The 13986-nt window shown below is 48.7% G+C and overlaps 1 protein-coding gene across 2 annotated transcripts in view; it reads right to left on the bottom strand.

The window, feature by feature from the left end:
• Window positions 1–13986, bottom strand: part of CRMP1 (collapsin response mediator protein 1) — a 71986-nt gene that overhangs the window by 41495 nt on the left and 16505 nt on the right. For both annotated transcript variants that reach the window (XM_045392117.2, XM_005554449.3), the window contains exon 2: window positions 4665–4753. In XM_045392117.2, coding sequence (XP_045248052.1) covers window positions 4665–4753 — 89 coding nt within the window. The remainder of the gene's footprint in view (window positions 1–4664; window positions 4754–13986) is intronic.

Genomic DNA, 13986 nt, shown 5'->3' with positions numbered 1-13986 from the left:
AGACAGAACCCACAGCCAGGCAACCAAGACAGTAGCCCCTGCCCTCCTGGGCTCCCAGGAGAACCTGGGCCAGCAAGCAGATCCCAGCTGGGGCTCCCCCGAAAAAGTGGGTGCCACACACTGTGCTCTTAACCCAGGAAATAAGCCTAGGACCGCACAGTGCCAGGGACAAGGTGGACACTCAGAAAATGTTACCACACATGTCCACCTCCACCAGGATCACCACCGCTGCTGCTTTTAATAACCAATCCCTTACCTTCAAAATGTCCACCGCCGCTGCTTATAACCAATCCCTTACCCCCAGAATGTCCACTGCCACTGCTTATAATATCCCCAGAATGTCCACTGCCACTGCTTATAATATCCCCAGAATGTCCACTGCCACTGCTTATAATATCCCCAGAATGTCCACTGCCACTGCTTATAATATCCCCAGAATGTCCAACTTGACTGAGGGAAATCCTGTCTTCCCCAATCCTTCTGCCGTCCTCTCCAAACGTGTGGGCTTGCCAACAGCTGAAGGGAAAGGGGTCAGGAAGACACCTGGCCCTTAACTTAAAAGGAACAGCAACAGGAGAACAGCGTCTTCTAAGCGCATCACGGCTTCTCTCATTGAATGCTCACAACCAGCTCTAACAGAGGACAGGGTAGCACCCCAAATGCCAACCCAGGCAAAGACCTGGGCACAGTCCAGTCAGAAGAGCCACTGGCTGTAGACATGCACATGGTGTGTCTACACATGGGCACGGACCTACGCATGAGTGTCAGCAGAATCACAGCTCAGTCTGATTCAAGCCTGTGACCGAGTCACCATGCTGTGGGGGCCAACAAGTACTCTGATGAGAGGTTCTTTTATTTATTTTTGAGACAGGATCTCTGTCAGTCAGGCTGGAGTAGAGTAGTGCACGTCATGGCTCACTGCAGCCTCACTTGCTGGGCTCAAAGCGATCCTCCTGCCTCAACCTCCCAAGTAGCTGGAACTACGGGCGTGTATACCACCATGCCCAGCTAATTTTGTTTTTTAATTTTTTGTAGAGATGGGATCTCCCTATGTTGCCCAGGCTGATCTGGAACTCCTGAGCTCGAGGGGTCCTCCTGCCTTGGCTTCCCAAAGTGTTTGAGCAAACATGCCTGGCTTTTCTTTCTTTCTTTTTTTTTTTTTTTTTTTTTTAAGAAATAGCACATTTCCTGAGCAGCCTGGTTGGCCACAGTCCTAAGATGCTTAATGTTCAACAATGAGTGCCATCTCTGCAGCCAGAGGCTCTTTCTTACCAGGCACAATCATAGCCTCTTAACAAACCCTCTCTGGTCTCCCGCCAGCAGCCCTGTGAGGTAGGAGGTATTCCCATTTTGCAAAAGAGGACAACACAACTCAGAGAGGTGTAGTGACTCATCCAAAGCCACCCAGCAAGTCAGTGATGGGCCTGGATTTAAGCCCAGGTCTACTCAAGACTAAGATCAGAGCTCTGACCAGCGGGCTTTACTGTTGCCCTGCTTCCCGTATATAGAAGCCAGATTCTCCCTGAACTGGGTTTAAACTAAACGGGACTCACTGAATGGTGCTCAATAGCAACGTGCTTGAAAGGGAAAAAGGAGAGAGGAAGCTCAGTTCAGTGAATGAGACAGACGCCCCTCCCCCAACACCATCACCCCACAGTGCAGAAGAAACTCTCAACCACCGGCACCTGATTCACCAAGGCTAAGTGAATTAAATGGAAACCCCGATGAATCATAATCCAATGAATCACGACAGCTGAACGGTTCTTAAGAAAACTTGGCAAATGGCCACAAAATTAAAGGATTCTTGGGGTTTAATTAAAGTGGAGGAGAATAATTGTGCCTCTGCGTGCCAGGTGGTCCCTGGGGTGAGCACAGCTGGTCCCTGGCTCTTCCACACCTACCCTTCTCCACCTGCAGGATGCACATTCAGAATAAACACCCGAGGGCCGTGTGAGGTCTCAGTCACTGTCACTCGCTCAGCTTCACAAGGCCAGAGGAGAACTGCTGACACTCAGAGAGCTTCTCAGCAACGGATTCAAGTAAAAGGGGTTTACGACCAAGAGGGGCTGACAGATAATGAATTTAGGGAAACTGCAGATTTCCTCAACAGCCAGGTTAGCCGGAGTCCTAGGATTCTTGATGTTCATACATACAGCAGGCACTTAATGAATGCAGCTCAACCCATGGCCACTTGCTCCATCTGTATACCCCCTGGGATTGCAGGCCCTCTATAAGGGGGCCTGGCCCGGGAAGGACGGGCGTGGATGTGGTCAGATCAAAGCAGCAGGTGGTGTGTGGGAGCGGGGAGCCCACGAGATCATTCTAAGGGTCATTTTACCTTTCAGGCTTCAGAAGCCCAAAACCCCACACAAAGGGGTGTTCCCTCGGAGTTGCTTTCTCTATATCTAAGCCATGGTTGAGTTAGAAAACCTCATTTTTTGACGCATCCTGACACCCTTCCCCACCCCCCATCTGCCTTCCTAACCATTCGGGATCCAGGTGCCCTGCATGTGACAGGAGCACCCTCACCACCTGATGGCCAACATTCATTTGTTTATGCTTTCCCTGAATTGGCGCTCCAGGACCTACTCCGCAGGCCTGGTGCTGGGCCCCAGGGTGGGGGCCACGAGGCAAGGCCCTGGTCAAGGAGCAATGCAGTGTGACGAGGGCTGCAACAGACAGCAGCTCACGGGCTCTGGGGACGGAGGGATGCACCCCACACCATCTTGGGGTCAAGGAAGGCTTCCTGGAGGAGGAGTCGCATGAGCTGGGCCCACAAGGACAAACAAGAGATGAGGGGAAGGCAGAGGGGCAGGGAGAAAAGGTGTTCCAGGCAGGGGACTGATGGGTGCAAGGCTCTGAGGTGACAGCAGCCTGCAAGTCCTGTGAGTCCCAAGTTTTCATTATGGCCAGAAGAGTAAGCAAGGAATGAAGCCAGAGGAGGGGAGGTCCGAGCTGGACTTGAAATGGTCAAAGTTTAGGACTAGAACTGGGGGGTGAGCTGGGGGGAGGCAGGGAGGGCTCAACTGTTCTGGGTACCCCTCTTCGCTGGGTGATTTGCATATGTAGTCTCTTTCAATGCCCCCAATACTCCACAGCCCCTTTCCCCCAGCCTCCTCCTCCTCCTCCTGCATCATCATCCCCAAAGCCCACACGGGCCCCAGGATGATTCTGTTAATGGTATCAATCCCCTTCTGCCTTCCCCTAGCTCCAATTCCCCTCTGCCTTTCCTTCTTGTGCCAACCACTCATGCTGGATCCTGAAACAGTGTCCTTCTCTCCTCTTCCAGATTTCAAGGGAAGAGGCTGAGCACCCAGCAAATCCAGGGCACAACTCCCAGAAGGAGAACTGTACCGATCCTCACCCACCAGTAAAATGTTAAGGCCAGCCGGGCGCGGTGGCTCACACCTGTAATCCCAGCACTTCGGGAGGCTGAGGCAGGTGGATCACGAGATCAGGAGATCGAGACCATCTTGGCCAACATGGTGAAATCCCATCTCTACTAAAATACAAAAAATTAGCCGGGCATGGTGGTGCATGCCTGTAGTCCCAGCTACTCAGGAGGCTGAGGCAGGGGAGTCGATTGAACCCGGGAGGCGGAGGTTGTATGTAGTGAGCTGAGATCGCACCACTGCACTCCAGCCTGGGCAACAGAGTGAGACTCTGTCTCAAAAAAAAAAAAGAAAAGAAAAGTGAAGGCCACCTACAGACCCCTGCCTGGCGTTATGGACAGAATTTTGTCTCCCAAAATTCATGTTGAAGCCCCAGCCCACCCCCATGGGACTACCTTTGGAGACGGGGCCTTTAAGGAGGTGATTAAGGTTGAATGAGGCCACAAGAGTGGGGCCAGAATCCAACAAGACTGGTGTCCTTAGGAGAAGAGCCCCCAGGAGTGTGCACACACACAGAAAGAGCCCGAGGACAGCCAGAAGGTGGTGTCTGCAAGCCAAGGACAGAGGCCTCAGGAAGAACCAACCCTGATGGCCACTTGATCTGGGACTTCCAGCCTCCAGAACTGTGAGAAATAAACTGCAGCTATTTAAACCACCCAGCCTGTGGCATTCTGTTCCGGCAGCCAGAGCTGGCTAAGACACCTGGGTTGTCGTAAGCAGGACTGAGGAGGGAGCCAATGAGAAGAAAGTAAAGGAAACTCCAGCCCCAACGTCCATCTTTTCTTTAAGTGCCAAGGCCGGGCTTGGAAGCCACACATTCCTCCTTCCTCCCTGCTCCCCTCAACCCAATTCCAGAAACTGTGGGTAGGTGGAAGGAAGAGCTGTGAATTCAGTTGTCTTAGGGTGGAATCCGGGCCTTGACCCTAACTCACCCCGTCATATGGGGCCAGGTACCCAGACTCATTGGCCTGCTGCCTCCAAAACCACAAAACAGGAAACATGTCTGCATTTTGCAGCGTTTGTGTGAGCATTGCATGAGAGGAGCTGCCTCAGCCGTGTGGCAGGGAGCCTAGCCCAGGAGGGCACCTGAGAAATGCCAGCCCCTTGTCCACCCGCAGCGTGCACCTCCCCCAACCTCCGTGAGGTCTCTACCCCTGAAACACAGGCACACAGCCCTGTCATTCCAGGGCAGAATGCCAGCCTTCCATTCCATCTAAGGCCAGGCAGCCTGGCGACACAGGTTTCTTAAAAGGTCCGTTTTGATCAACCCACTTGATAAGTCCATCCTCCAGGTAGACGTCAGCATAAAGGGACTGGTCATCGTTGATGATCCGTCCACCTTTGATGAGGAGTCGGTCACTCTGCAAAGCAAGGCAAAGTATTAAGGTTCCTTGGAGAAAAGCCAGGAGAAATTTTTTTCTTTTTAATTTCGAATGAAAGAATTATCAAATATTTTCAAAAGTAAAGGCATTTAACTTCCCCCATCCCAGATCCATCACCAGCTTCAATACTTCTCTATCCAACACTTCCCGTTCTCCTTTCACCTTTCTCCCCTCTCACTTTGTTTTGTTTTTGCTGAGATGTTTTAAAACAAAGTCCAAGCACTGTATCTTTCCACCCAGAAATACTTTCCTAGATCTCTCTCACTGCTAACCCACTTCCCGTTTGCCCCGAGAAATGAGTGTGGGCAGCAAGATGCACTTTTTTTTTTCTCTAAACAGGAAAGGGGTAAAGACTTTTTAAAGAAACAAAACCAGAATCCATTATCCCAACGAACCCAATTAATTTAATAGCTTCCCTATCAGTCAATAATCAGGCCCTGTTCAATGTTCCTTGATTGACTCATGGATGTCTTTTTGTAGTTGGAAGGTTTGAATCAAGAGCCATACCAGACCCCATAGCACACCTGCCTCATCATCTCGGCAGTCTCTGTCAGCATCTGCACTGGCCCCTCCTCCCTTTTGAATGTCATTCATTTGTTGAAGAAACTGGGTCATTTGTAGAACAGGGAGTTATCAAGGTATTATTAAATATGATAATGATCAACTGAGAGACATTTTAAAAGATAGTGAAGAGACTAAAAACCCCACTTTCCCCGTATAACTCCCGGTTGACATTCTGATGTCTCCCCACCCTTTTTCCTCTGTTTTCTTCCCCACAGTGCACACATCCGCTCACTCATCCAAGCACCGATCAGCTACCAACTGATGCTCTGAGTGCCAGAGGGGACCAGGCATAGAGCTGGAATCTGCTTTCCGGGGTTGACAGATGGAGAGACAGATGTTTATCAAGTCATAGGGTATGTGGGGTTGAAGAGGAGAAGAGTGGTGACCTGCCATGGAAGCCAAGCAAAGGCGCTGCCAACCTTATCTGGGGGGTTGGGCAGAGAAAGCGTAGACCCAGAAAATAAGTCTAAAAAACAGTCTATTTATATTTCCTATATCTACACTCTGTATGACTATGGATAGATAAATGGATGTGTCATTAGAGGAAGGCGGATAAACACACACACACACAAACAGGACTGTATGAATATGTCTATGTAAATATTCATGTATTCAGATGATGTTCTCCAAAGGGCATTTTCAATCCCCCAGCCTATCCTAAGGGCACAGACCTAGGCTTTCAACCCTCTTCTACTTGTCAATACCATTCCAGAATGGAACTCAGCCATAAACATGTTTATGCATAAACACAAACAAAGCTTCACCATATGGAGTGTTCCAGGCGGAGGGAATGATATGCAAGTCAGAAACCAGAATATTATGGGAACCAAAAAGAACACAATTCTGTCCTTCCTGCATTTTACCATAATCACATCCCAACTTGCCGCACATTCTTCATGACTATGTATATATATACATATACTTTTTTTTTCTTTTTTTTGAGACAGAGTCTCCCTCTGTCGCCCAGGCTGGAGTGCAGTGGCGCGATCTTGGAAACAGGGCCTTTGGCGTGAACCTCCACCTCCTGGGTTCATGCCATTCTCCTGCCTCAGCCTCCTGAGTAGCTGGGACTACAGGGACCCGCCACCATGCCCGGCTAATTTTTTGTAGTTTTAGTAGAGACGGGGTTTCATCGTGTTAGCCAGGATGGTCTTGATCTCCCGACCTCGTGGTCTGCCTGCCTTGGCCTCCCAAAGTGCTGGGATTAATTACAGGCGTGAGCCACTGTGCCTGACCCCCCCGCTTCATGACTATATTTTTAAAATAAACATAAAATATTCCATCTTAGGGATACATAATAAATTGTTTAATAATTCCCCCATTGTTGGTTACTGAAGTTATTTTCTGGTTTTTACAGTGATATGTATTGCTGCAAAAAAACATTTTTGTGCATAAAACTCCTTCCTTAGTTTGAATGATTTGTTAGGCAAGGCTCTCAGAAGCTTAACAACTGAGGCAAACGACATAAACCTTATTTACAGCCCTTGATAAAGATGACCAAACTCCTTTCCAAAAGGAGTGCCCCATTCTTCGCATGAAAACACTAAGCACTCTTTTTTATTATTAATGTTTGTTAATTTGTGTTCCTTTTCTTTTTTCTTTTCTTCGAGACAGAGTCTTGCTCTATCACCCAGGCTGGAGTAAAGTGGCATGATCATAGCTCACTGCATCGGGAGGTGGAGCTTGCAGTAAGCCGAGATGGTGCCACTGCACTCCAGCGAGCGCAGAGCAAGACTCCGTCTCAAAAAAAAAATAAAAGTAAACTGACAAGAACAACCCACAGTAGGTGGTACTCTGATAGCAGAGCCTCACTCAAGAACCTGGAGGCAAGTGGTGCATCTGGGAAGTGGCTCCAGGGACTGCAGGGAGGGTATCCTGTTCAATAGAGTGCATATTGACCTGGCTAGCACTGTGGGCAACTAGAGCTTGATCTTGCCAAGGCCATCTGAGGAAGTGTACAGAAGGCACTTCAGTGTGCCCTTGGACCAGGTCCCATGGTTTTACAGCATCCGCCACAATGCCCTGCAAGCCCAGAGAAGAAGAGTTTAACCCAAACTAAGGAATCAGAAACACATCATGCAGTTAGCTGCCCAAAGCTTCTTGCATCAGAATCATATTTCCCTCAGAGTGAAAGCCACGGGCAGCGAGACCCCAGTTCATCTCGAGTCCCAGGATCCTGGCAGTCTTCCTGCTCCTACTTCCTTTGGGCCCTGCTTGATGTTACTTATCTGAGTGCTGTCCCCTCAACTTGCCCTGTTTGGGACAACACACGCCACCACCCCACCAGCTGACCCTACATCCCTTATCCGTTTTATGTATTCATAGTACTTACAGCACATCTGGCAGACTATGTATTTCTAGGTCTGTCTAAAATGTGACTTGCTGCACTGGAATCACAGCTTTGGCATGTTACCCCATTGGCTGTGCGGGACACAACTCCCCGGGGACGCATGACACGGGTGTTGGTGGGGACGGCACTGCCTGGAGTTTGCATAGTAAACTTGTCTTTACTATACCGTGAGCTCTACGGAGGCAACGGACTTTGTTTTCTTCACTGCTGCCTCTCCGGCATCTTGGACACAGCCAGGCTGGCTGTCTGGGTGACTGAACTGATTCTTGACAGATGAATGGGTGAAGATGGAGAGAAAGACGTCACAGCTGGGAGTAGAGGAAAAGCAGTGTGACAAGGCACATCCTGTTCTTCAGCAGGAGGGTCTCTGGAGGAAGATGCTTCAAGGTAAGTTGCTCCTAGGCCCCACAACCTATCTGTATCCCTAAAAGAGATGTGTGCATCCCCAGGGAGGAAACTCACCAAGCCTCTTGACGGCATTCCAGGACCAATGGGAAAAAGAGGCCCGGGCTCTGCACATCCAGGAAGCACCCACAAGCTGGCGTGCATGTTTCCCCGGCTCCAGAACAGGAAACATAAGTCACCAGCAGCTGGTGCATGGCTTCCGGAACACGGCCACCCTGCAGGCACCCGTCTGCCTTGTCACATTTAATAGGGGGCTTTTCAGGCTCAGTCTGAAAGGTGGCATTTTAATGCACTGTGTGCCAGAAGATCGGCCCAACCTGCTATGCTCTTCCTAGAATCACATGGTGGAGCTCGTGTTCAAATCCACTCCCTCCCCAACTACCACCACCAGACACTGCAAGCAGGGGCGCCCAGGGCTCCAAGCCCTTAGTGTCTCTCAGGTGCTGGTCTACTTCCGAAAAAAAAAGCCCATAGGAAGCCAAGTGCTGATTCAACCTCGTCATGTTCTTTCTTAAAATTAGTAGTTCCTTTGCCTCTTAAACAAGCATTTTCAAAGCCATGTGCTTCAGAACTCAAGCTCAGAGAGACTTTAGTAGGTACGGGCCCAGACAGGGGTTCCCCAGTGCCGTGAGTTTAGAGATCTCTAGGTTAAGGCTGGGTGCGGTGGCTCACGCCTGTAATCCCAGCACTTTGGGAGGCTGAGGCAGGCGGATCACAAGGTCAGGAGATCGAGATCGAGACCATCCTGGCTAACATGGTGAAACCCTGTCTCCACTAAAAATACAAAAAATTAGCTGGGCGTGGTGGCGCACGCCTATAGTCGCAGGTACTTGGGAGGCTGAGGCAGGAGAATGGCGTGAACCCGGGAGGCGGAGTTTGCAGTGAGCCGAGATCGCGCCACTGCACTCCAGCCTGGGTGACAGAGTTAGACTCCGCCCCCCCCCACCAAAAAAAAAAAAGAAATCTGTGGGTTAAACGGAAGCAATGATGTCTTTACGACAGAACTTTTCAGATCCTTGCCTCTGCTGATATTTGATATGGATATTCCAGAGGAGAACTGAGTTGATATCTTTTCCAAACTCAGGTCCCTTTGTGGTGTGGAAAATCTGAAGAGATACTTTCCCACAGAAGAGACTGTGGGAAACGGGCTTTGAAGGAGTTACGCACTTTGTGGCCATGTGCATTGAACGGTCTGTGCGGAATGTTAGGTCTTGATTCCACCTCGTATGGAAATGAGCTCCACAGACAGGTGTGACCTCCAAGTTCACACAACTAGTAAGGGTGCAGCCTAGAGCCAAGGGTTCCTAATGGCCTGTCCAGCATTCCAGACACCAAGCCACGCTTCTGTCCCATGTCTAAACATTCTCAAACTCTAGAATCCATGACACCTCGTAAAAAGATAGAACTTAGAATACCCCCTACAAGTTCTAAGATCAACGGGCCTTGCCTTCTAAGGCTGCCTTTCTCATGCAGGAAATACGAGTGCACAGAACTGTATACCAAAAAATGTAAATGTTACATAATGTATGTTTTTAAAATTAATAATACCAAATTCACACACTTACAAAAAAAAATACCAGTGCTGTCTGTTGCCTCTCACACGATTACTGTGAGGGGAAAACAGCAGATGTGAAAAATGGTATGCTCTGCATAAAAATTATTATGTAAAAACTAGGCTGGATGCAGTGGCTCACACCTATAATCCCAGCACTTTGGGAGGCTGAGGTGGGTGGATCACCTGAGGTTAGGAGTTTGAGACCAGCCTGGCCAACATGATGAAACCCCGTCTCTACTAAAAATGCAAAAATTAGCCGGGCGTGATGGTGGGCACCTGTAATCCTAGCTACTCAGGAGGCTGAGGCAGGAGAATTGCTTGAACCCAGGAGGCGGAGGTTGCAGTGAGCTGAGATGGCGCCACTGCAGTCCAGCCTGGGCAACAGAGCAAGACTCCATCTCAAAAAAAGTTATTATGCATAAACCTTGAAGAAATAAAGCATTTCATGAAAAACTCAGCCAAAGTCTAACAGCTGAATTGATTAGCTCGGGCATGTCAGAGATGCCAGTTCGTTCCATGGTGACAGCAGTGACCTAAAGCAAATCATGTTCTTGTGTCAGTGCTGCTTAAAAGCAAAACGTCCACACTCAAGACAGAGGTGGGTTTGGATCCTGACTCCACTTATTATCCACGTGATTTACCAAGCCTCCGTTTCCTCATCTATAAGATGGGGATACCAAGCCCAACTAATTTTTGCATTTTTATTAGAGACAGGGTTTCACCATTATTGGCCAGGCTGGTCTCAAACTCCTAACCTCAGGTGATCCACCCACCTCGGCCTCCCAAAGGCTCCTCTGGGCTCTGCGTCCTAGGTGTGTATTTGAAGTGCTTCCTCAGCCCAGGTCTGGCAGGTGAACAGCTCATTGTTCATTCTCTGTCCTTTTCTGTGGCTAGAACTCCACACTATAAATCATTGTTTAAGGATGGGTGTAAGCAACTTAAATGCAGCTTGTGTCCTCAAGGGGTGCTCAGGCCAGTGAGGGAGGCTGAATCAACAGCTGGCCTTTGCCCCCAGTGTGGGAAGTGCAGAGGGCCACAGAGCACAGAGGCAGCCTCTACATCAACCCTGCTAAGGGGAAAAGCATTTCCTCTGAGCTTGGAGGCTGAGTAGGTATTAGCCACACAGCAAAGGCAAAAAGGGATCCCGAGAGAGAGAAGCACACGGTGTATCAGTCCGTCCTCACAATGCCATAAAGAAATGCCTGAGACTGGGTAATTTATAAAGAAAAGAAAAGAGGTTTAATTGGCTCATGGTTCTGCAGGCTGTACAGGAAGCACTGTGCTGGCATCTGCTCGGCTTCTGGGGAGGCCTCAGGAAACTTACAATCATGGCGGAAGGCAAAGTGGGGGGTGGGTGAAGGCATGTGAGTACCTCACATGGCCGAGCAGGAAGAAGAGAGAGAGTGGGGAGGTGCCACACTTTTAAATAACAAGATCTTCTGAGAACTCACTCACTATCACGAGAACAGCACCAAAGGGGGAAATCCGCCCCAACGATTCAATTACCTCCCTCCAGACCCCACCTCCAATACTGTGCACTACAATTCAACCCGAGATTTGGGTGGGGACACAGATCCAGACCATATTCCATGGGGAAAGACACAGAGGTCAGAAGCAGCCTGGTGCGTGCCTGGGGGTCTGTAAGTGGTTTCCTTTGGCTGAAGGGTGACCTCAAAGTGGGGAATGTGGAAACGACTGCAGAAGCCAGATCTCAGGGACCCCAGTGCCGTGTGTACAGGGGAGTCTGGGCTCCGTGGTGAAGGTCATGGAGGGGTTTTCATCAGGGAGGAACCAGAACATAGAAACGTTTCCAAGACAAGACATCGCATGAGCGCTGGGTGGAAATGGGAGAAGTGGGAGAAATCGTCTTTATCTTCTCCTCAAAGCTGGGATTCCTCAGTAAGAATATGTGGCAGCCAAGTTTGCAACAGGTATCAAAGGCCTTAACAATGTTCATGTCCTTTGACCCATAAATTTAGTGCTGGGAATTTGTCCTCCAGAAAATGTCCAAAACAGGGTCAAAAAATGACACACAAAGACGTGATCCAGAATTAATGACAATGGTATAACCACACCAGTAATGAGGTATCATTCAGCTACTACAGCTACTAAAATATTTTCCAGGAAGTTTTAAGCACGAACAAAAGTGCTAGATAATAAAATGTAAGGAGAAAATGCAAACTACAAAATTCTCTGTTAGGAATGCAAAAGGAAGTGGATCTGGAGTAATTGGCTTCCCCTATGGAGACTTTGGGGTCCACCCCCATGATCTAACCGCCAGTATAATGCACAGCCCTCTCCCAATGCACAGCCCTCCCCCAATGTGCCCATCTCTCATTGAGGTGGACACCCCTTCATGGCCGGGGGAGTTCTGAGTATTTCATCTCTATATCCTCAGGAACCAGCCAGGAACCTTACACAGTGTTTAGCAGATGTTTGCTGGGCAGGAGGGGAAGAGGGAGGCAACAGACAAGAGACAAAGGAAGGAGAAAGTAGAAAGAGAAAGTTTGAAAAGACAGAGGGAGTGCAAAGGAGAGAAAAGGAAGATGAGATTTAAAAAAAAGGATAAAGAGGAAATGAAAGATGGAAGGAGGAGGAAAGAAAGGAGAGAAGAGAGAAACAAAGGGAGAAAAGCATAGGTGGACACATAGTAAATCTCTCTTTTCTGCTTTTCAAATTCCTGAAAACCTAACCCCACTGGCTGGGAGAGAAGTCTGGCAAGTGCAAAGCCTGCACACTACAGATGATGCAGGAGGGCATCCTCATGAAGACTCTACCAAAACCGTGCTGGGCTGCAGCCGTGTTTCTACTGCCAAATAGCTCATGAGTCAGAGGAGCAGCCAGGCAGGAGACAGGGATTCTTCTCCAAACCTACTGTTATCTCCCATCCAGCCCCCACTGGGAGGACAGAGCTGACAGTGGCAGGACACTTTTGTTCTTTTCACAAACATTAAGCATTAGGTTGAGCTCTGCTTACAAAAACTAGCCTTTAAAGCTTCAGGCATTTTTATCCATAGAACAAAAAAACAAACAGCAGCAACCGCAGTCAGCCTCAGCTCAGAGGGGAGGTTCTGGATGACAGTGAATTTTCTGCATCACTGTCTATTCCTGAGTGAGGCATTAAACCTCCACGGGTTCTGTTCTCCCTCCTGCAGAGTGGGAATAAATCTGTCATCTCCACCATGAAGGTGGCTGTCAGAAGGCATACAAAATCTATTAAGGTCTAGATTTTAGAAAAAAAAAGAGATGGGATGCTATTCTTATCCAATCAACCTTTATCCAAAAATCACTGGTTTAGCAACCTTGGCTATCTGGAAAATAGCAGAGAACCAAAGCTGTTATTACAGTGACAGAGAAAAGACTGTGGCTCTGTCATCAAGGAGGGGAAAATTGAGCTGAGTTCCAAAATATAAATAGGAGTTCAGAAATCTGGAAAAACTGGGAGAGGAGAAGGGAAACATCCCAGCCAAATAAATATTAGATACAGAGACACCGTCTTCTGAAAGTTCCAGGTACTGTGGGTAGGTGAGGAACAGGTGGGGATTGGTGCTGTCCGCGGTCCTGAATTGACACTGGGCACAGAGACTGAGTTTTCTCCAAACCCTGACGCTGAAGACCCCTCAGCCCCCTGCCACATCCAACCTTGTAGTTTCTTACTGCTTTTCTTTCTCAGCTTCTTAAAAAAGTCTTGTTTCAAAAATTCTTCTTTTGGCCTTGCAGAGTCAAAATAATCATGATTTATGTTTCCAAATGGACATAGCTGGCTTCAAGTACTTCTCAGTGTTGGTAAATGAAGACCTGACACTACTTCCAATACTTTAATTCTTCCACCCCAGGAAGTTGGGGTGAGGGCAAGCAGCTCCCATGGCCCCCACGTGCTCCACTAGGGCAGTCATTGGAGTCATGAACAGGCGGGTGTCAACATAGGGTCTCAGAGGCCACACAAATTCAGATGAGGTTGCCTGATTCCTCAGTGGGAAGGGCAGGAAAGCTCAGGGTAACTAAAAGACCAGTCTCTTCTGGAAAGATGAGGAAACCCTTTCTTTCCAAAGAGCAAGCAGGGAAATAAGCCTCAAAAAGATCAAGGGAGCCCATTTTGTAGAAATGTGCTTATCCAAGCATTGAATGCAGCGGGAATCGCTTTCTTTTAGAACAAAGGAAATGTCAAGGTGGGTTTTGAAAGTTTTTAGTCCTTTAAAACCACATACTCATGACATTGAGGCTGACATTCGCAATTCAAAACTTCAAGATGATCGGTAGGCATACCCCCCTGCCACCCCCCACCCCCTGTCGAAAACTGACAGCATGACACCATGGCCCAGCTGGTCCTCAAAATGC

The sequence above is a fragment of the Macaca fascicularis genome, chromosome 5, assembly GCF_037993035.2.
Source record: "Macaca fascicularis isolate 582-1 chromosome 5, T2T-MFA8v1.1".
NCBI classification, from domain to species: Eukaryota; Metazoa; Chordata; class Mammalia; order Primates; family Cercopithecidae; genus Macaca; species Macaca fascicularis.
This window is presented reverse-complemented; position numbering and strand designations above follow the sequence as displayed.